This window comes from Paramisgurnus dabryanus, chromosome 6 (genome assembly GCF_030506205.2).
Source record: "Paramisgurnus dabryanus chromosome 6, PD_genome_1.1, whole genome shotgun sequence".
NCBI classification, from domain to species: domain Eukaryota; kingdom Metazoa; phylum Chordata; class Actinopteri; order Cypriniformes; family Cobitidae; genus Paramisgurnus; species Paramisgurnus dabryanus.
Window position 1 is genome coordinate 27,782,500 of NC_133342.1, and position 23,956 is coordinate 27,806,455.

General features: G+C 38.1%; 1 protein-coding gene and 1 long non-coding RNA gene across 9 annotated transcripts in view; one reads left to right on the forward strand and one right to left on the reverse strand.

Annotated features, from left to right (window-relative positions):
• Nucleotides 1-23,956, forward strand: part of dlgap1a (discs, large (Drosophila) homolog-associated protein 1a) — a 126,459-nt gene that overhangs the window by 96,761 nt on the left and 5,742 nt on the right. For all 6 annotated transcript variants that reach the window (XM_065276418.1, XM_065276420.1, XM_065276422.1 and 3 more), the window contains 4 exons: nucleotides 13,460-13,863; nucleotides 21,548-21,624; nucleotides 23,046-23,464; nucleotides 23,725-23,816. In XM_065276418.1, coding sequence (XP_065132490.1) covers nucleotides 13,460-13,863; nucleotides 21,548-21,624; nucleotides 23,046-23,464; nucleotides 23,725-23,816 — 992 coding nt within the window. The remainder of the gene's footprint in view (nucleotides 1-13,459; nucleotides 13,864-21,547; nucleotides 21,625-23,045; nucleotides 23,465-23,724; nucleotides 23,817-23,956) is intronic.
• On the reverse strand, nucleotides 15,242-21,397 carry LOC135766916 (uncharacterized). Of its 3 annotated transcripts, XR_010541842.2 has the most exons (8): nucleotides 20,720-21,396; nucleotides 20,477-20,623; nucleotides 20,070-20,266; nucleotides 19,456-19,532; nucleotides 19,058-19,145; nucleotides 18,841-18,952; nucleotides 15,817-15,855; nucleotides 15,242-15,721 (listed from the first exon to the last, which is right to left on the reverse strand). It is a non-coding gene; the product is annotated as an uncharacterized lncRNA (long non-coding RNA). The 3 variants fall into 3 exon arrangements; XR_010541840.2 differs by having other exon boundaries at nucleotides 19,456-20,266; nucleotides 20,720-21,397; XR_010541841.2 differs by having other exon boundaries at nucleotides 18,832-18,952; nucleotides 19,456-20,266; nucleotides 20,720-21,397.

Here is a 23,956-nt window from a genome sequence, read left to right on the forward strand (position 1 = left end):
CCTGCTGAAAAATGCTTCCCTTGCAGGCAGTATACAGAGAAGGGCATCAAGGCATGCTTGAATCAATGCTTGCCCAGCATCCTGTCTACTTAGATGCCTTCATCTGGCCTATTTTTGAAGGAACTGCAGATGCATTCATGCTGAGGACCAGCAATCCAAAACAATGCAGGGCTTTCCACAAAACATTTTCAGAGCAGCTTAGCCTTACGTAGTTATAGTGTCTGTATGGAGAATGTGTGTTTACACAGTCATGCGCTACCCTATCCAGAAACCTCAAATATTAATGTGAGCCTGAGCTCTAAAGAGCAAACTGAGATTTCAGACCCCCAACAGGTTTAGTGTGGTCGACAGGTGGGCTGTTGTAGTACTGAGTGTTTGTTTACACAATGTTGTGCAGCATTGTAAGGCTGCACAGAGTCATCCGATAATGCTCAAAGTGTGACGTCCCTCAGGCATAAACTGCAAAATCCTCCCACTGTCTCTAAACTCTAGGCCCTGCAGCGGCCATCATTTAGATTCACAGTCAAAGAATGTAGGTTTTTTTTAGAGCTCCCCTTAATCTGCACTGCAGGAAAATACCACAGCTGCCATCACAGGGACTGATAATTGTTGTTGCATGCTTGTGGCAGAGCAGACCCTGGACAGACTGAGGAAGAATACACACAGAGACGCCACACTTTGAAATGTGTAGAACAAGGCTGGATGTTTCTTCAATCAAAGCTAAATGAATGGGCACCGTTTCAGCGAGTCCATCCGTCTGACTATTGATTTTCAGTATGGAACTAAAGCTGTGGGAAATCTTGTGCACGGAAATATGCAGCGCTGGTTAATTTGCAAGATTAGGACTGAATACAGAAAGAGTACAGAGATTAGGTGCAAGAAATAAAATTGGCATATGTAGAAAGGACAGCAGTTTCTCAGTTCTTCTCGTGTTTTTGAACATTTATGCTATTGGTAGACACTTTTTTCGGAAGTGACATCCATTGCATTAGCTCAGTATTTTCTAAGTATGTGTGTTCCCTTATTCCTTATGTGTGATCAAACTCATGACCTTTTGCAATGCTAACAAACTGCTTATAACCTTTCTTCTGTAGTTTTCGTACGTCATACTGTTGGCCTGATTATTTAAGTTATTATTTCTGAATTCTTAGATAAAACATACTCAAAAAGGTGGTCTAACAAAAAATTATAAATAGCTTAGTGGGGCCATGACATTAGGAATCAAATTTGTCTTGATCTTTTGACATATAGCAAAAAAAATCAAGCATTAAACATTAAACTCGGCAAAGTTTGCATGGGTATGTTTGTGTGTGTGTGTGTGTGTGTACACTCTTAGAAAGGATGTGTTATTTTTTACTCATCTTTGTGTGTTAAGCTTTTAACACATTATGCGTAATTTTAACACATTATGTGTCATTTTCTGTTGATTTTGTTTTCAAATAAAACACAAATCATTTTAAAAGTAACACAAAATGTGTTACTGCTGTGCCATTCCTGTCAAATCCAATATTAACTTGTGGCTTCTTTACAAATGAATCTGCGGTACACAAAGTAAACAAACACTCCCCATGCGAGCAGAAACTTTTTAAAAACAAACTTCAACCACGCATTCCTAATGTTAGGTTCCTCAGGAAGGTTATACAGCGACTGTCTTCCACAACCGAACACTCTGTTTCCATGGGTACTCATAACAGATCACTGCATCGAAATAAAAGTCTATCAGGAAAAAATTATTTAAAAGTCATTTTGGTTACATTTGCCAATCTTTAAAGACATGTTTACTGATTGAGACACTGCATACAATTTGCTTCGCCCCTGGCCCCCACGTGTGACACGTGAACCTGTGGGCGGGGCTACAAAAGCAGTTTTGCAGTTTGAATATTAAGGTGGGGATAAAAATATCTACAACGACACACATTGGTACATTCCTGAACCGACTGAAATGTAGCTTGGTGCCAAAACTGTTATATATCAGTAACAAGGACGTTTTAAGTTCTGAAGCTTGCAGGATGTTCATTAAATGATGACCTCTTATATTACAAAATATCGAGTTAAAATTGATTCTTTGATTCACCGCTCCTTTACAGACTGCCAACAGGTTTTTGTGACGGTTAGGGTAAAAATGCATTGCGTCTATTGAATTGTCCCCGTGAACCAAATATGCACACGTGTGTGTGTGTGTGTGTGTGTGTGTGTGTGTGTGTGAGAGTGAGTGAGTGAGTGAGAGAGAGAGAGAGAGAGAGAGAGAGAGGGGTGAAGTGTGATTGTACATGACGTGCATGTAATACTGGTACAGGCTGAACTTGAGGCTGAGATTTGGATGGTATAATACTGCTGCTGGAGGAGAAGGGCCGTCACAGTCACTCTTGGTTGATGCCTGACTCATACAAACACATACACAAAATACACGTACACACTCAAACACTTTCACAAGTACAACAGTAGGAAGCATCATTTGTCAGTTGAAGCTGCGACAATGCTGCCACATTATTCCACAGTTTCAGACTGGAGAGAAGCTGCTTGGATGGCTTTGTCAGCTTCTTGTTATCTGCCTAGGCTGAGGCAATTATTCTCCATTCTTTCCCTTTTTATTTCATTTGTCGTTACAGTTATTTCTTTGCTGACAAAGTGATTGGGAGATGATTTGCAGCACAAACACCTGTGCATATTCACAGCGAAGGTCATTTTATGTAATCTAAGGCTTCTCCTAAAGTTGAAGTATTAAAGATGTTAAAATGTCCTAACTATGCCTGGTATATAGAAATGAGTGTAAAGCCGTGTACTGTTTTTTCACATGGCAGGCCCTCTACTGAATATTCAGACTGGCAGCGTTTTTCCCAGCTGAACGCTATGGTAGTTGTTACTTCTGTTTATCAGTCATTGTATGATTTGCTGGTTGCTCCTCCACTGTGATTGGAGGTCTTGAGTATAAAGTGACATTGAATGACCAGTGCAGTGTACCTGGAGTTTATGCAAATATTTAACTCTTGGCTACTGATTAAAAACATTACTTATCCTGAAAATAAAGCTCAAAGCTTTGCCAGCTGTCAGTTTTTTGTTTTGTTTTGTTGTTTTAACTCTTTCACTGCCAGCGTTTTTAAAAAAAAGTTGCCAGCCAGCGCCAGCGTTTTTCATGATTTTCACCAAAGTTTAATGCCTTCCAGAAAATGTTCTTCTTTAAATATATAAACATACAATATACCAAATGAAAGAACAGACCCTCTGCTTTCAAACAAAAAAAAACGTTTCATCCTACCTTCAGGGGTTCTTTTGCAATCAGCTTTTGAATATGGGTAGGTTTCTGCAAAAACACCACATTTTGAGCAAAAAGCAGAGATAATTCCATTTTTGTGACGGACTTTTCATAGAGATCCCATTCAGAGCGATCTTTAAAACAGACACGGACATGAAGCAGCTTGCCATAGGGCAATACTTCCGGGTTTAAAAAGTTGCGGAAGGGCGCCACCTGGTGGATAATAGCGGTATTGCGGAAAGACGGAAAATCTCGTCATTGGCGGGGAAGCGTTTTCTCTTAATTGACGAGATATCTCGTCAATGGCGGGGAAAGAGTTAAGTAGGTAAACAAATGATTGAAAACATACGCAGACCTCACCAATTTGTAGGCATCTGAAAATTTGAAAACTGTGGCTCTGTGCTATCAAAACATTACATAGAAACAACAGACGGGTTTCCATTGCTTAAAATTGTCATAGCAAATTGAAAATGCCCCCATATGCAAAACCTCCCATATAATCGCAAAAAAAATGTAATATGTCTGCGCGGCACCATACAAAGTTGAACACGCCTGTCACCATTCCGTTTTTGTAATGACTTTTTTGGACCGCATGAAGAAAATGACACTGTAGTTGCATAACAATAGTTGAATGGTAATGCAGTCATTTTAAAACAGTTTTTATTGGCATTTAGAAAATACTGCTTAAGTTTTTATGTTTAAATCTTTAATGGAAAGCAGGATATTGACTGTGTGAGTTTGTGCAGTAGCAGTCAACTAACTAAGTAGATTTATGTATTGCGTTTAACCTCTTATTCAGACGGTAATAATCTGTAGGTCATTCTCATAACTCATCTTCACTTTGGTGGCCGGCTGGACACAGTTGCTGTACCATCATTACATAAATAATATCCGTCACCATTGCTCTTTGTACTGTTATGTCACTTTGCTCGGGATTGAGGTCACACGAAGCGGCCAAGCAAACCAGAATAGTGTGTGAGTATTTGGGACGTATAGTAGTAGTGGGCAGCATTTGATCTTTCCTCTCATACTGTATGGCTATGAGTATTGTGTGTTGTTGTGTGTCAGACAGCTTGTGTTAATTGCCTCTCGAGGGTCAGAATGACAGCATGTTACCTCCTTATCGTTCAAGGTCTCATCTGGGAAGAATTAGACTACACTGTGGCAGCATTAGACATGGAAATAAAACGAATGGCGCTTTTCCGTTGCATAGTACGGCTGGGTAAAGCTCAGTTTTGTGTACAGTAACTAGTACCTGATACTTTTTACGGAGAATCTTCTGTCACTGAAAGTGATGAGATGCTAGGCTAAAATTGAAACCGTATCATTCATCTTTTTCTGTGAGCTCAGGGTCAGTACACACAATAGATCTGCTATCAGTGACAGAAGGTCAACATAAAAAGCACATGTTTTTTCGTCTTTTACACAGTTTGTGAATAAAATTTGCTCTCTGTTATGTCACTTTGTGTAATGGTGTTTGCCAAATGTCCTGCTTAATGTCCTAGCATTAACTTAATTAATTCAGCTACTATTCTAAAGTGTTCAACACATCTGTTTCTACAAATTAGCATAAATATTAAATTACATTCAAATTAAATGCATAAACATTTGAAAAGTGTGAAAAACGATCAAGTTTTATAGCACACAGGCTGAGGAGACTGCATTGCTGTGAACAGTGCCTGTATGTGTGGGTGTGTTTACACTGCAAATTATCTGAAGTGCTTACTCAGCATATCTTTTCCTTTTACATTTTAGTCATTTGGCTGAAGTTATAGTATAGGTGTAAAATTGAGGAAATAGAAAGGGAAATAGTGTACACTGTTGCAGGCTGAATGTTTGGGGTATTTGGAGCAGCGGCCCCTCAGCCCCACCCAGTTCTCTCAAGTTTTTGTTAGCAGTTTAAATGGACCTGTTGTTTATAATTAAACAGCACAAATAGAAATTATAAAACTAGTAAGTCAGATAAAAAATTAGACAAATGTACAAATGTATCAAAACTAAATTTAAATCTTTCTCTAAATGGACCTGACGGTGCTCAGTGTACCCAGGTGAAAAGTAGAACACTCTCATAGTGTACTTAAACTACTTTTTTGGGGGGCTAATTTTTTTCTTAATAAACAAAAAATGTCTTTAGTACTTCTTAAGATAATCCTTAAAAGCACCCAAGTCTATTTTTCTGTGCTATTTTTAGACACCATGAATATGAACTAAAATGTGTTTTTAACATAATGGCCCTATTTTAACGATTTATACGCATTCTAAAGGGCATGTCTGATTCCACTTTTGCAAATTTAACAACGGGAAAAATGGTTTGTGCACCAAGCGCATGGTCTTAAGGATTGTTCCTATTTTCGTAATGACTAATGGGTGTGTTTTGGGCGTAACGTGCAATAAACCAATAAGAGTCTCAGCCATAATCCCCTTTAAAAGCCAGTTGCAATTGCCTATTTAGATGGCGGAATTTGTAAAATGAAAAACTAAGCGGAGGAAGAAGACCACCAGTTTAAGATTGAGGTTAAGAAATTGCGTTGTTTTCATTTGTATTGAGATTGTTCTTTTTGGTATTAAAAGTCGTTTTCTTTCAGTCATGGAAGTGAAATTAGCATTCTTTTAATTGCGGTAAATTTATGGATAGCCCTACGTGATCTGTGTTATCTCAAAAAATAATTTATAGTAACACAAAAAAATTCAAAATAGATCCAATATTTGTATTTGTTTAAAGCATCACTATGTAGTTTCCATGTAAAATTGACTTATGGCTCCCCCATGTGGTTGAAAAGTGCATCAGTGCCTGGTATCAGACACTCTTCTGCAGGCAGGGGGAGGGGCGGGGCTGTGTGCTCTACCCTCCACCGCCACTTTCAGAGTGTGCTTGTTGCAGCTAGGAGGCTGCTCAGGTTGCAGCAGCAGTAGAGTTTGTCCAGTTACGAGTTGTTCTATCACTGAAATAATTTTAGGGACATTATTTAAAGGTTAAAAAACTACATAGTGTTGCTTTAAAGCAAAACATTCAATACTTACCAGGCTACAGGTGAAGCAGCTCTTTACGCTTTCTATTTTAATCCAAATTTTTCATATTTGTATGCTGCGCATCCATGTGTGTGATACGCAAACGCGCGCTGTCGTCCCATTTGTAGGCGCATATTGCAGTCATTAAATAACAAAAACAATATTGCACCATGGACTTTAGACCAGGTTTTAGTTGGTCAACGCCGTAGTCTATTTTAGTTGCCTCAAAATACAGTAGCAACGTGCAAACAATGCACCTGAACACACCTTATTTTTAGACCAGAACACCCATGTGCGCAAAATTGGGTGCAAATGCATTTGCTATTTAAACAACGTGGCGCTAAACGTTAAAAGATCATTGCGCTTGGTTGAAACTAGCAAAAAACACTTGCGTCACACATTGCGCTGCATCACGCCAGGTGTATGATAGGGCCCATTACCTCTGTAATAAAAAAAATTATTTAGTTACTTTTGTGGTAAACTTGAACCCATCTTTCATGCAAAAATGAGATAAAATGTACTACAAGTGGTACCTAAATAATTTTTTTATTATTTAGATATTTTTTAAAGACATTTTAGGAAATTTTAGTTCATATAATCTCAGAACAACACAGATAAGTACACTTAAATGGTCTTATCTTATGGGCTGGTTATCCGTTTCAAGGTATACCAAGGTTTTAAACAGTCAAGGTTTCAAAACCACTAAAATGTTCTGTGATACCATCTCCAAGGTATGAGCTGTGTTTATACAAAATGTATTAAATTATTAAGTCATGTGATTGATTTGATGTTTACATTTAATATACGTTACGAAAATATTATATATATTTTTAAACCATATTATAATCAAAAGGCTTTATTTTACCTGGCATGTGAAAATAACACATTTTAGTGTTGCAATGGCAATACCGCAACACTGTGAAACCGTGGTATTTTGCTGAAGGTTATCATTCCACCAGAATCTTATACCGGCCCATGCCTAGTAGTACAGTAAGTGAAAATAGAGCACTTTAAGTACATTATATACAGCATTGCAGAACTTGCCCTGAGAATGTATGCCAAACTCCCTGTGTGAGAGAGAGAGAGCTTATGAACGGTGTTTTGTGTTGTGTTTGTTGCACATTTTGATGCCAAAATGTCTTGATGGCATCACATCTTGATGTCAGGGCAATAATAATAAACAAAATACATCTCTACTCCTTTTATTAATTTCCGGAAGCCTCTAGTACTTTCTGTAGTTTCATGTAAGCTAAAGCTTCTGGTTGCAAAGCAGTTTGTGAGTTTTTGACTGAATCAATAATAATTTAGCACAAATTTAGCTATATTCCCCAACATCAGCTTTTATTGTCTTTGATTGATTTTGTCCAGGAACCATAAAATCAAAATGATTAATAAGAAGTTTATATCTACCGCTTTCATCTGATCTTGCTCTTCATCTCCATACGCATAGTAACAAACATGCTTGCAGGGGGGTCAAGTAACTTAACCAGAAACAATAAATTCAAAATTTTCTGTCAAATAAATTTCCTGTAAAATATACATTAGCAATTGTAACTGTAAAAATAAATGCCTGTGGGATTGTCTGTTGGAGTATAATAATTGTCTGTGATTGTAGGATTGATGTATTGACCAAACAGAAACAACCGGGCTGCTGTTGATGTTATTTGCCATTCTGTGGTCCTGTATAGCTCAGGTCATGGGTTTGAACCCAGGAAACACACATACTGATAAAATGTACAGTATATATTGTAATGCGCTTTGGATAAAAGTGTCTGCCAAATGCATAAATGTCAAGAAAATATAGGCATGTTTTCTATACAGTATGTTGAACTTAGTAACTTAGTTTCTGTTGCTTACGCAATGCCTTTTGGACCAGTCAAGATTATTGGTGTCAGGACGCTTTTAAAAATAATTGTCGAACACTCCTGTGAGCATCTGTTTTTGTGCAGCAGCAAATACCAAAACAAAGATGCAATCAACAGTCTGGTTGGTAATCACATTAAAACAAGCGTGGTTTACAACAATGCTGCTTTCTGTAATCATCTGTAACGCTTCAAACCCAGGTGAACCATAAAGAGAGAAAGCTGATTAGAGAGAGAGGAGGTGAAATTAGAGGAGAGGGAGCTGCTGTAACACAAATCTCTAGAGCTGTAACAACATCTGATCTGATCTGCAGGCTGTACACACTGGAGCTCAAGGAGCAGGCCTTTGTCTTGAACTTACAAGCTATCTTGGGTACAGTGCTTCTTAAAGGCTCAAGTAGATTGAAACAGACAATTTGTTTTGGCTGCAGAGTCATTTAGAGTGTTTGCATGGAGGGAAAGTGTATGAATGAGTGTGAGATGGGGAGATTGTAAACTGTATGTAGCCTACATACTTTGATAGTGTAGCTCGGGGGGGATATACTGAGATATTCAAACATATGCTGAGGTTTTACTGGTGTTATAGGTTGAGAAATAAAAAAAACAAGGATGCCAGGATAGTGTTATATGCTTCTATTCACAATGCTGTTTTATCCTACAGATGATACAGATTTAAGTGGGTGAAAAGAGTACTATGGAGACAGAAATGAGGTTTAACATGCCCCCTTGTGGTCACTGATGTTTAATAGAATACAAAATAAAGACCATTTAGTATTTTGCTCACCCAAACTACTCTCCTCCTTTATCTCACAACACAGCAGCCTCATGCAGCCATAGATAGATTAGTGAGTTTATGTTTAGTCTGGGGTTTGAAGTAAAATGCTGGAGGTCGTGTGTCTGCTCTTCAAGATAACACTTTCAATGTCAAAAGATGGGCTGATATGATGGAGTTCTTGTGGAAGTGTGTTAAAGGAGACATATCATGCTAAATCCACTTTCTTAGCTCTTAAATGCATTTTGTAGTGTTTAGAAGTACATAAAAGTTGAAATTAGTCTCTTCAGGTGCTTTGTTGATATCTTTATATTCTGTTTTGGTCATATTTTCCAACCTGTTCTGATTTTTCTATTATCTATTACGTATTTTGAACAATTATGTCACAGTATTTGCAGCGGAACTGCCAAATAAGGACATCGACTCCCAGCCCAACACTACGAGCAATCCGCCATTTTCAATTTCTCGCTGCGATATTGTAGTCCAAGCTCAAAGATGCAGAAGTTACGAGAGAGTAAATCAAAATGCTCGGTTGTTGAACCTGTGCCTGGTTGAGTTTTATTTTTCACAGAAATGTCATTTTTTAGTGCGCGAAGCACTTCAAAGATAACTATTTCACCAACCTCCACCAGTATAAAGTAGGATTTGCCGATAGACTTCGTCTGATTGAGGGGTCAATTACTTCTATCTTTGGAGACGACGAGCAGAGCACTTTGGTAAGCTATAAATAACTTTAAAAACAGTAAAGTACACGGTTGTCATGGTTTAGCAGTGCTGTTTCTCAATCCGAAGGCTGCAGCCTGTGGATGTCGCATGTGGTCATCAACCCGGGATTAAGTTATAGCATATTACAACAACTTACAATTAACTAAGAATAATAGTCAACTTTATAATTGTTAATATTCTGAAATAAGACAGCCGGCATTAACAGACCATTGCGATACCTCCATATGAAGACGTTGTTCTGCAGGTTCGTCGTCTTCATTTTCATCTCGCTCCATTTCCGACTCTGGCGCGAACATATAAGGCTGGATGGACAAGTCTTCCGTTGTTGACATTTTGTGAATAACGATTAAATAAAACGTTTCTGTGCCGCTAGATAATCATATCTCTGCTATAAAACTACAAAAATGGCCGAACGGGGTGGAGTTTAGCCGAGTGTCACCTCTGCAACCTGGAGAGGGGGCAGGGTATGACGTGCATTTAAAAAGACAGCACCAAAACGAGTTGCTCTCAGATGCACATCAGAAAAGGGGTAGAAAGGGGGCCTGTGGGGCTATAATAATGAGGAATTCAGACCCAAGCATTGCAGTTTCGCTTTATATAGACCACAAATAGATGATTTATATGTAAAAAGGACAGATTTAAAAGCATGATATGTCTGCTTTAAAGGGAAAGTTCGGCCAAAAATGATATTAAACCCATGAATTACTCACCCCCAAGCTGTCTGAGTTGCATATGTCCATCATTTTTCAGACAAACACATTTTCGGATATTTTAGAAAATGTTTTAGATCTTTCAGTTGATTAAATGTAATGTTACGGGGTCCACCCATAGTCCACGACCTTCAAGTCCAAAAAAAGTGCGTCCATCCTTCACAAATTAAATCCAAACGGCTCCAGGATGATAAACAAAGGTCTTCTGAGGGTAATCCGCGCGGTGTTGTTGTAGATATATCCATATTTAAAATTTTATTAACATTAATAACTACTTTCCGGTAACGCCGCCATCTTAGTCGCGTCCGCTTTCAGGATGAGAGCTTACGCAGCGTACGGAGGCTACTCTGCTGCTGCTCTGTGCCCCCGCCATCCGAATTTGTCATACGTCACTAAGAAAATATGCGTACACTACGCTAATACTCTCTCCTGAATACAGAGGAGTCTAAGATGGCGGCGCTACCGGAAACCTGGAGCCGTTTGGATTTAATTTGTGAAGGATGGACACACTTTTTTTGGACTTGAAGGTCGTGGACCCCGTAACATTACATTTAATCAACTGAAAGATCTACAACATTTTCTAAAATATCCAAAAATGTGTTTGTCTGAAAAATGATGGACATATGCAACTCGGACAGCTTGGGGGTGAGTAAATCATGGGTTTAATATCATTTTTGGCCGAACTATCCCTTTAATAACTGCATATTTATCCATGCTCGGTATTACAAGCTTTATAAAGAATAAACCAAGAATTTGAATTGCATTGACTCACTGTGGTGGCCCCTAATGGTAATAACAAACTGTACAGTAGGCCTACTGTATTGTTTTGTACCCTTAATGTGCACTAAAAATGCTATGGCTAAATTATAATTCTTTTTATAAATACTAGAACAATGTTTATTACATGTTTATTAAACCGCTTGTGAAAGGACTTTTGTATCTGTTTTTAAATCATCATCTGTCTCTTATTCCCTGTCTTCAGCACAACATGTGTGGCCCTTAAATGTGCTTAGCTGTGCATGTTTCAGAAAACTCCCAGTATAACAGAGAGTTTGACTGTTCATTGATGTAATTGGAAGTTAAGGTTGATCAAAGAAGTCCGTAACTTAGTATCACAGGCTTTACTGTCATCACATCAGTCATCATTACTATCTGCTTTGCTTCTATCCTGATGCCTTTGAATTACCCATATACACAAACTTTTTTAAAGGCAGCTATGATGAATTGGTATTAGTATTACAGTAATTATCCTGATGCTTATAAATATAATCTCTCCCACGAAGTTCCTCTTAGCTGTTTCCATCCTTGACTTGGCTCTTTGAGACTCCATTAAATTGAAATTAGTGTTTTATGGCTTGACGTCTGTCTATGTATGCTTTGAGGCTATCTACTCTGCATTACTTCTTAATGTTAATTACATTTAATTTTTGCATTTTTTGTTCATCCTGGAATGCAAAGTATAATTGTTGATGACTCATGTTGCACCACACAGATTTTTGTCCAATAAACTGCTGGCTAGAACAGCAATGTCCCTCCCCTACACTGTCAGGTAAAGGGGAAAAAATGTCATAATGGTCATTTGCTTGTAACTGAGATTTAAGGGGGTCGCACACCAGACGCGCAGCTCAGCGCCGCAACGTTCTAAAAAAACAGAACACGTTGTTTTATATGAGTGTACGCACACAGGCGCCGTCTGCCTGCTGTGACTCAGGCCACTGCTCAAATCCCTGTCACGCCACAGAGCGCCAATCACATAGTTTAACATTAAATAACATCATATTTGTCCCAAATCGTTAGCGAATAACATTGGCTGCTAACGTATATTTTGCATTTTAATGTAGACGGTATCTGACGAAGCTCGCACTATTTAATGTGCACTTCCAGTGTATGATACCTCCGAGTTGTCCTATACGCGACTCGACACGACAACGAGCTGCGTGTCTGGTGCGCAACCCCCTAAATAAATAAGCTTTCCATTGAAGGTTTGTTAGGATAGCACAGTATTTGGCTCAGATATAAGGGGTTGTGTACACCAAAACTTTTACGCCCGCGGCCGGCGCATGTTTTCAATTGTTTCCAATGGAAGCTCTGCGCTTTTCAAATAAGCCAGCAGCTAGCGGGTTTTTTCCGTGCTGAAAACCGGCGCTCGGCGGTTTTTCCGCGCTCGGCGCTGAGCATCAAGAGTTTAAAGAGATTCAACTTTTGGAGAAAAGCTGCGCTCGTCAATGTCAGTTCTCACAAGGCCGCCCAATCACAGTGGAGGAGGGGCTGGACATTACCACAGCAACCAACCGGCTCGCAGCTGAAGTATCACAGCTACCAAAGCGCTCAGCTGAAGAAAGCTGGCACTCAGCTGAAAAACAGCTGGCATTCGGCGTCCTCAAGGCGTTTTCAATTTACAAAATATCTTCAGAGAACATAATCTTTCCTTAAAAGGGAAAATCTGACTTTGTCCTTGTCTGTATCGAGTCCCCAGTGCTTCTATCAACCTAGAAAATGTGAAAAAGATCAACCCAGTAACTTAGTCTTGGTAAACCATTTTCTGCAAGCATGAAAAAATACGTAATTGAAATGTGATGTCAGAAGGGGATAATACCGCCCCTTAATCTGCACTGTCCAACCACAGCACTGCCATTTAATGCAGAGATCAGCTCATTTGCATTTAAAAGGACACACCCAAAAACGGCACAACGTTTTAATAAATTATCTATATGGTACTTTGAGCTATAACTTCACATATGTACTCTAGGGACACCAAAGATTTATATGACATCTTAAAAAAATCTTCTTAAATGTCCCCTTTAATATCCTAATGATTTTGGGCATAAAAAAGTATTATTTTGACCCATACAATGAATTGTTGGTTATTGCTACAAATATACCTGTGTGACTTATGACTGGTTTGTGGTCTAGGGCCACATTTGGTACAATATGTACCTCTGAGTTACAATGAACTATTTAGGTACTTTTTGAAAGTGTAGCACCTCAGTGACAGCTAGGGAACATTTTATCTGACAATGTAAAGCAAGAAGCAAACCATGGTTTGTTGTGTAGCTCAATCTTAAAAAAGCACCAGTAACACATAAATGCAAGTGTAAATGACTGTCTTGCACTTTTCTCCCAACAGTATCATCATGTATCACAACCTACAAAAAGACTCCTCCGCCAGTACCTCCTCGCACCTCCACCAAACCCTTCATCTCCATTACAGCCCAGAGCAGCACAGAGTCAGCGCAGGATGCTTACATGGATGGTCCCGGTACACGGGGCGAGCCAGCCCTCCACTCTGGTCTGAGCAATTCAACTGAGAGCATTGACAGCATGAAAGCCCTGACGGCAGCCATTGAGGCAGCCAATGCTCAGATCCACGGTCCTGCCAGTCAGCATGTCAGTAACAGCACGGTCACCATCAGCACTAGTCCCTCCTCTCCGCTGCCTATGCCTCTGCCCGTACCCATACCCATACCAGCTGTTGAAGATCTCCGCAGGGATGTGCTCAGGAAGAGCAGGTGCCTTTCTATTGGCATCCAGGTGAGTGTATTTGTGGGATTTGTGCATATGGGCTCAAGATGTTTATACAATCAGCTTGTTTTCAGCTGGACAATGGTGTGTTTAATGCCAGTGTCACTGTCACAGCGACATTAAGTAGCTATCAAAGAGAATCCACTTCATAGAGAGCTTTTAAAACTGATGCATGTACTTTTAAAGAGCACATATTGTCCGATTCACGATTTTACATTTCCTTTGGTGCATAAGTGTGTATCAGTACATGTTAACGATATGCAAAGTAAACTGTGATGCGAGTTATCATCTCCAACGTAAATCTATTTTCTTGGACTACAACAAACACACGGATTGTAGGCAACAGTTTACTTCCTGGGATTGGTGATGTAGACAAGACCGACATTATCATAATTCCTCCCGCTTCAGACTCACAGCCTGTAAGTTAAATCCTGTTTGCATTGAATTGTGAGAGAATCTTTCAAACATGGTAAGGAGCTTCACATTTCACATTTGATTAGCTGGCCAATCAGGGACACAGAGCTTTTCAGATCCGTGCGTTTCAGGAAGAGAGTGAAATCTGGAGTTAAAAAATGTACAGTATGTGGAAAATATATTTTTTTAACCATAAACCACTCCAACACATTGTATTATACCAAATACACAAAATAACATTGTTTTTTAGCAGTGAAATGGGTTCACTTTAATGCCAAATACTTTTTTGTCTGCTTTTTGTTTGAGTGACCCAACTAGTCAAATACAGGAACATTGGCCCAAACAGTAACACAAGTTTAAGGCAGGACTTTGACTGAACAATTTTAAAGGAGGACAGTTTGGCAAACCTGTGGTGATGTGTGGTGATCCTAGTGAAATGACAAAATATTCTGTACAGTACTTAATCATGTTCAGTCTAACACAAGCTAGTCTTTGTATTAATATTTGTAAGCTGAAGATCCTGTACAGCATATACTCACTGTAAAAAGTTTATTGTCAAATTAACAGTAACTTACTGGCAACAATTATCCAGTAGTTCCTGTATTTCAAATAACAGTAAAATTACTGTAGAAAGAATGACAGTAGTTTAAAGCATACTGCAAAATGAAGTACAGTATTATACTGTTTTTTCTAAGATCCAACATACAGCATTTTACTGTTATACTGGAAATTTTACTGTTATTTATTTTACAGTGTAAAATATATACTACTGTATTTTTCAATTTTACTGTTAATTATTTTACAGTATAAAATATTTACTACTGTATTTTTCAATTTTACTGTTATTTATTTTACAGTGTAAAATATATACTACTGTGTTTTTTACGATTAAATTAAATACTGTTATTTTATCGGTTGGTGTTAAATATAAAGACAACAACTATATCTTTAAAAGCAGAAAATTTATTGTGCAGTTTTAACTGTATATTTGTAACAATATTAACAAAAATAACCAAAAAATGATTAGATTTTATACAAAAGGTTAAATAAAAATTAACAAAATCAGTCAGCAATCAATGTATCAAATGGTTGCCATAGTGTAGTTACCCTAAATGAGAAAACCACATCATACAATACAGTGAAAAGCATAATTACAATACAGTTTTTTTTGTAGGTAGTATGAGTGGTGGTGGCAGGATGAAGGTGTAGGTCAGGGGTAGGCAACATCGGTTCTGGAGTGCCAAAATCCTGCAGATTTTATTTCCAACCCTAATAAAACCTTGCCTACCTGTAGTTTTCAGGTGACTCTTTAGATCTAGTTGTTCAGGTGTGTTTGTTTAGAGCTGGAGCAAAACTCTGCAGGACAACGGCACTCCAGGACCGACATTTTCTACAGCTGGTGTAGGTGGTGGGGGCATCATATACAGCAGGGGCGACAGCACTTGTGATAATTCTGTAACAAATGATAAAAACAAATAAATAATAAGTCCAAAAATTAACTAATCATCTAAAATGCTTGTTTTTAGCAATAATGTACTTTGAGCTCACCAGTTATTATCTAGAACATGGCCAAGTCTTGAGATCCACCTTGAGAGAACAGAGAAAATATTACGGATAATGTTATAATAACATTACATATTATTAAAAGCTTAAATAACCCAGTCGCAGTGCTGGTTGGTGACTTCTTTTTCGAGGGCGCACAATGCAAAGCTTGTCACAACATGTATTTAGCGCGTCATGTAAACTTATGTGCATCACACATCATGTCAAGATGCTTCAAAGGGTTTTATTATAAAAGAGGCACTCACGTTTGCCAGATCTCGCTAAATCTCATGTGTAATCAGAGTTTAGTGTTAAGTTAGTGTCTTGCGAGTATTTTGTGAACGTGAGTGTCATAAAATCATAAACCCTTCTGACACTTTTACAGCAGGCACGTATTTTGACATAAGGCAAGATGCACATGGTTAACATGACTCAACGAACACATACTTTGACATGATGAGCAACACACATTACACTCTGAACACATATTTTGAATTTGCACCCCTTACGAGAGAAGTCACCAGCCACCACTGCGAAGTAAAATTACATTTTGAATAAATAATATTTAATAGACCACAGGTAGACTATTGAATATTTTCGCACAATTTTACACATTTCAGTGACTAAAACATGACACAAATATTACCCATAAATTATAACTGGTGTAAGAAATAAATAAATGTGTTTACTATAATAATTATTATCAATAAACACAAAACTAATTCCGTATAGACCATTCCAAACTTAAGACGTTAAATGAACAAATTTACACAAAACTATATATGAACCAATTACCACTAAGTAAGGTTTGTTATGGCAAAACAATTTATACAAATACGTTGTTTGTACAATTTTAGAAGTGTTATAGACTGTCTTTTGTAGTCACCAAAAATGTTTAATGTTTAGTGTGCAATGATGGGTTTGGACATGCTACACTGAAGGAGAACACTAATGGCGCTTTTCCATTGCATAGTACCCCACGGTTTAGTTTAGTTTGTGTCGGGTCAGCTTACTTTTGGGAGCTTTTCCATTGGGTGCAGTACGTAGTACCCGATACTTTTTTTCGTACCACCTCGGTTGGGGTTCCAAGCGACCCGAGCTGATACCAAACGTGACGTGAAAACACTGTAGATCACTGATTGGTCTGAGAGAATCGTCACGTCATCGCTATAATGTAAATATTAGCTTTAGCTTACTGCTAGCTTGCGCTGTCTCAAGCAAACATGTTGTTATCTGTGTTCTGCTATAAGTTTCCAAACACCCTTTTAGCGATGAAAAACATCCGCAGGTTGAGAATCCGGGACACCATAACAGTTTTTTCCAGACTTGCAGTTTGTGGCGGCACATTTGCGACGTGCACGTCCGCATTATATATTAGGGGTGTGCAAAAAAATCGATTAATAGAATTCCAAAAATCGATTCATAAATTTTTTTTAATGCCGTGTTACTATTGTCCTGAAATGAGTTTATTTCAGTATTCCTATAGATGGCTTTGCTGCGTTGTATTCACTCTGACGCCTGCACACTCTTGTCACAGTGTTTCCCACACATTGACTTTACTTGGGCGCGCTGCCTAGTTATATTAAAAAGTGCCCAAGTATATCTGGCATCAAATTTTTTATCTTTTTTGTTTTTCTGTGATGATGACACTCTTTAATATTGACATTTTGTGTGCGACATGATGAGTTCAGTATGCGTTCACGTGCTTTCTGTTTCTCAATGAATTAGGATGCGACGCGAACAAGCTCGTGTGACATTCATGTTTCTGAACTTGAGCAGAGTTATACCATTAGAGGACTTCACGGAGCACCCGCGGCCCGTATGGTTCCGGGTTTATATTTGAGATGGTCAGTCGTAGTTAAATTACTTCTGGTCCCAAAGTCTGATTAATATTGTGTGTACAACCCGAGTCGATCGGAGAATGGCCGTGACCATGAGCGCTACCGCGCTAAAGCTTCAGCGTGACGGCGGTTTCTATGGCTTGTTGATTTAAAAGACAAGACCACGCGCTGGATTTTCTGTCTCCCATTTTTTTCTATTATTATTAATAAACCATATATTTTCCAAAATCTATTGCACTGAACGAGCAAAGCTCAAGATTTACAAAACGCAAAACTGTAATGTAAAGTCCCCTGTCACTAAACAGCAAGTAGACTTTTGAATCTGAAATAATGAGTGGATTTAGCTTTTTTTTATCGGCAAGAGAGAAATTGAAAAATAGGCATTTTTCCTGCTCCTGCTCTATCTAATAGAAATAATAACCATTATAACACCAGTCACATTTATAATCTATAGACCTGCACTGTCTATCATTAATATACTATATAATTGTATTTAATAGAGTTTGATAAAAGGGGTCATCTAATTGCTTCATAACAGTTTTTATTTTTGCATATAGACATAAAGTTATATTAAAACTACATTTAATTTGTTGTGTTTCTTTTCTTTAAAATTGTATGTCTACTACAATCAATCACATAGGAAAAAGTAAACTACATTTACATACTGTGAATCGTTTTTTAAAAATCGAGAATCGTTTTTGAATCGAAAATTGATTTTGAAGCGAATATTGAGCCTAAAAATCGGAATCGAATGGAATAGTGAAATTTTCTGAATCGTGCACCCCTATTATATATGCTTAAATGCAACTTGAATGAGGCCCAGCGGAGCGCCGTCGACTGACGCCACGGGTTGAGTGTTTGAACAGAAACTGTCATGTGAGACAGAGGTAGTTATAAACGCAATGTGCAAACATCTATTTGTGGTGGCCAATTTTAATTTTGTGGCAGACTGAGAAATAAATTAATGTATGGGAATGTACAACAACGCTCTCACGTGTATGATGTCACAGCAGTAGGCAGCGTAAATATAACGACACGCCTATAATCCCTCCCACTCCGAAGTGATACTAAACTCGATGGAAAAGCTAACCACGCCAAAGTGAGGTGAGCTGACCCAACCCAAACTAAACTAAACCGTGGGGTACTATGCAATGGAAAAGCGCCATAAGAGATACAGTACCTCTGTTACCTCCACTTCTTCATTCAGGATATTGACACCATCCATTCTGATGCTGGCTCCTCACATCAAGGGGGTTTGAAGTGCCATGAAAAATTGTTGTTGGTGTTAGCTTTGCTGAATCCTTTGAAAATAAAATGTACTGAGTAACTAAGAATACAAGTTAAAGAGTTGAGTAATAAATTGCATCAAAATCTAAACTCTATTGTTAGACAAACTCAAAACTTACATTTTCCAGACAAAAGTTAAACTTGCTGTATTCTCAAGATGAAGAAATAAAATGAGCAGTGCAGGGTTTTTCTCCATATCAGAAACACCTGTGTAAACATAAAAATAAAACACAAGTTATTGCCAAACTGATTAAAATATACTGTACTAAGTATGGGAGATGTAAGAGATTAATACACACTCATTAAATACACTCAGCAAGTAGTTGCTTACTTATAAATATTAAAATAATTATTAGATAAATTTAATCATTGTTAATGAGCTCCCAACTGATGTGCTGTTCCAGTTCTGTGCATTTTTCAAGTGTATAGGCAGTTCCTGACCAGACGCTTGACCAGTCCAGTACAGTAAAGTAAAGTAATTGTTCAACATTTCAAATTGGGTATAAAAATATTGTACCTTTTTGAGCCAGTATGTCCTGTCTTCAGATTTAGATGAAGGTCCTTCCCAAACCACATCTTGATGTCTTAAAGAATCTTAAACACATAACATTTCAACAGAATGATTCAGGGCATTTGCACAGTAATACCTGAAAATGAATAGATTTTGTTCTAACTCAGATGATCACATGATATTGTAATAACAACATAATTATAAGTAAGATAAGCTTTGCCTGATGCTAAATGCATGGTAAAAATGTTTATAAACAGATAATTGAACCACGTAAATAATAATAATAATAATAATAATAATAATAATAATAATAATTGAACCACGTGACTTCTCCCGATCATCCGGGACATATGACCATCATGTAATGGCAGCATACAAAACAGGGATACAAAGAAAAACGTTGATCATTGGATTAATCCATATCAGGTCCTAGAACACATTTTCAGATCTCATGTCAGCAGAACACTAATACATTTTCACATAAATATTCGCGAATATTTAATCCACAATACATCTTTGTGTATGGATCATAGTCCTATTATTAGCAGATGAACAAAAGTTAAGTGACTGAAAAAGAGTAAGGCTTTTATGAAACTACACAATAATAAGTTAGTACTCACCCACTATTAAAAAAAGCACTGCTGGTCTCAATCCAAGTGAGCACACAAACACACCGCCACGCAACAAGCACAGGATCTCTTCAATGCGATTCCCGCTGTAGTGATGATGTCCCCGCGATATAGACGAGAGGACGAGCATGCAGGCGTAAAACTACCGTAGCAAATTTGTTGTGGACTGTAGCCCAGATTTACATACACTAATAAAGAAGATAAAACATTGTTAAATCTATTATACGTCTTTTCAATACTTCTAGCTGCCATAATGTTCAGTCAAGTTCATGTTCAGTCATTAATGTATTATTTTAAACCTATTCCACAGATATTCATTACACAACGTATTCTGGCACAACATAATTCAAGTTTATAACGTTATTTATTTAACACATTAATTTATTTCTCTTACTTACCTCAGCAAAGTCTCCGTCAACACAACACGATAAGCTCAGACTGCCTTGGCCGTTAATTTGAAAAAGCGCTGGCGGGGTTTTACACAGTGAACGTGCTTTCTTTTGCACACACGCAGACAATCATTATGTAGTTGCAGAAGTTGTTTGCTGTTATGACAGAAATTAAGTAAAATTTAGCCGAAAGAACCCTTTAGTGCCAATAAAGTCTCATACCAGATATTGCATATAGGCTATAGCACTTACCAGATAATGATGAAGTGAGTGAAGACAAACACGACGACACAAGATCTCTTATAATAGCTCTCTGTCATTTTGTGGTCACAAAATGAAAGTTAGCATATACGTATTAATATTCACCCAGCAGATGGTAATAAAGAAATACGCGCTAGATTAGCAGAACAGATACGACGAGCGACGACACACACGCGTTCTCCCACTCCCCCTACTGACAGAACTGAGGAGCACATCACGTGACCAACTCGCGCCTGAACTCTCCGCATTTGTTTAATCAAATACGAAAATTAGCGCTTTCTTAACTAATTGACTGCTATTTGAAGATTATACATATATATATTCTCGCCTAAACTAATCTTAAAAATACAATTTGTGACCTAGAGGCAACAATATTAAGAACTGATGGTATGTCTATTGAATTGGCTGGTGATTTCATTAAAGCCTCAGAAAAGGCACGTGATTTATGTTAAAGGAACAGACCGAGCATCTGATGTGAAAACAGACATTAAACCAAATATCTCACAAAAAATAAAGCATTTAAGATATAAATATACGTTTGTCATTGTGTTTTGCAGTTGTTTGGTAATACCGTATTCAGAGTAATATTTCCCATAATGCATTGGAAAACTACAGTAGCCTACTGTACAAAGCTTATGCAGTAAAAAACTGTTTAAAATACATTAAAATACTGTGGAAACAACAAAGCTACAGTAACAAACTGTAAACAACTTATACAGTAAGAAACTGTCGAGAAAAACAGTAAAAAACTGTGAAAACAACGAAAATTATTTACAGTGCTGTAGATGGCTGGTTTATAATGAAATGTATTTTTAACAGGTGGATGGGCCTGAGGATGAGGAAGAGGACCCATCAAAGTTTCAGTCAGTTGGGGTTCAGGTTGAAGAGGAACATGGGTGAGTCTGGGCATCTGTGTGTTTTGTGCAACAGTACAAATAGCAGCCAGGGTCCTGTGCTGATGTGATTTTGAATTGAACTCTCGAACTGGTTTTATCCACTCATCGGATGCATTAAAATCAGGGATTAAGAAACTTTGTATTATACCATTTCACTTTATTCTAGGAACAGGATTATCCTAGTGTTTTAAATCCGGCGCTGTATAAACCCGTCTCAAAACTGCCAAGCTAGATATTTCAGATAGTATTGTTAGGTATTGGTTGTTTTTCTGGTGAAAGCAATTAATTTTGCAACCTAAATGCTAGATTTTTTTGGTGAAAAAAACTGATAATTTACAGTGACAAATTCAATGAAATCATGATTTTTTTTAATGGAATATTGTAGTGATAGACTGATATATCGACCGGCCGATATATCGGGGCGATATTTGCGAGTTTTATGTGTATCGGCATCGGCCGATATGTGGCTACCGTGTTCACCAATTTTTTTCCAGCATTATTTAAAGACAGAGTTCTGGAAGCCGCAAGCGATTGCAGGTCATGTGACTAGAAACAACCAACCTTTTCTATGACAACATCAAAAGATGGTTCCATAGCACCCTCACCTGTTTTTACTATTTGTTAAATATAGTTTTTTAAGTTCTATAAATGTTACTTTTTAAAATTGAGACTTGTAACATTTGGCATCATCATTGTGTCATTTTTATAATTTAAATTGAGTGAGCAAAAGCAGTATCGGCTCCAAATATCGGCTCAAGAAAAACGGCAGCCTGTATCGGTCATCGGCTAAGGCTGATGAAAAAACCCGGTATGGGCATCGGCACTGAAAAATCCATATCGGTCAATCCCAGGAATATTGTTGTGTTTTTATAAATGACTTATCTGTGTGGTTCTTTTTTAATTATTTATGTGCCATATGAAAAACGGTAACGTCTTTCTCTCCCCGAAATGACCTCTCTTTACTTCCTGTAATGAGGAATACCATGAGGGCGGGGCTATTGGAGACTTGCTTTTGCCTCGAGAAAAGAACACAGCTATTAGCTTTGCTATTTAATGTTAATTGTGTACCATATAAACTGCTGTTAATGAAGTCTGTACCAACAAAGAACATCTGAAATCAGTTACTTACATGGTACAAATGCTGTCTATGCAGACATTGGCACTTGTACAGATTGGCAGTACAGAGGAAATCAGTTGTGTTTTTAGACAAAGCAGTGACTACTGTTTAGTGCCAGGTTCTGTTTTTTTTTTCAGAATAGCATCTCCAGAGTTCTCCAGGTCTTGGATGACTACCAATGTTTGGTGTGCTCATGACAATTAAACAAAACACGGTTCCTTCCTTCAAGTCTAATCTTTAATTTCTTTCATTCTTGTCTGTCTTCCCCTTTCTTTTTTTATTTCTTCCATGCTCTACATCTCAGTCACCGTCGGTTCACACGTTCTAACAGCGTGACGGCGGCAGTGCAGGCCGATCTGGACACGCCAGACTACACACCAGCCGACTCCCCTGTCACAGATTTCCCCTCTTCCGGCTGCATGTCACGGCAATACTCGCGTGACGCCGCCACCTCCACCGTCAGCATACAGGGCTCAGGGAATCACTACCACGCCTGCACCTCCGACGACTATGAAGATGTCGGCTTTGACCCCTCCATCCTGCCCCCGCCTGATCCGTGGATTGACAGCGTAACGGAAGATCACCTGGAGATCGTGGGCCGTTCGGTTTGTCAGCGTGATGGCCGCTGGTTCCTCAAGCTTCTGCAGGCAGAAACAGAGCGCATGGAGGGCTGGTGCAGGCAGATGGAGCAAGATGAAAAGGAAAACAAGCTACCTGATGAGAGTGAGTAACCGAATTTACCTACGTTGCCCCTATCATCTTATGCACAAAATAAAGTGGACTGGACGACCATCTGTAATTAAAAATCAAGTCTTCTGTTTAGGGAATCTGCCCCCTGCTGGACACTTTAATAAGCCAAATGTGGGGTTTATATTTTTGCTTTTAAATCTATATTAGGATCAATCTCCAGAGCTCCTGTTAAGTGCAGTTAGTTGCTATGGGTTTATTTAATGCATATGCGTTTGTTTTTGTGTGTTGTTTAGTCCTTGGGAAGATCCGCAGTGCAGTTGGAAGTGCACAGCTGCTTATGTCCCAGAAATTCCAGCAGTTTAGGGAGCTGTGTGAAGAAAATCTTGTGAGTACTGCCAAAAATAGTTGGCTGTATGTAAATTATATTAATAAACATTTGGTTTAATTTAACATAAAGGTAATAATTTATGATCAATTAATATTATCAAATATTACAAATATTTCAAAAATGGTAAGTGGATCCTG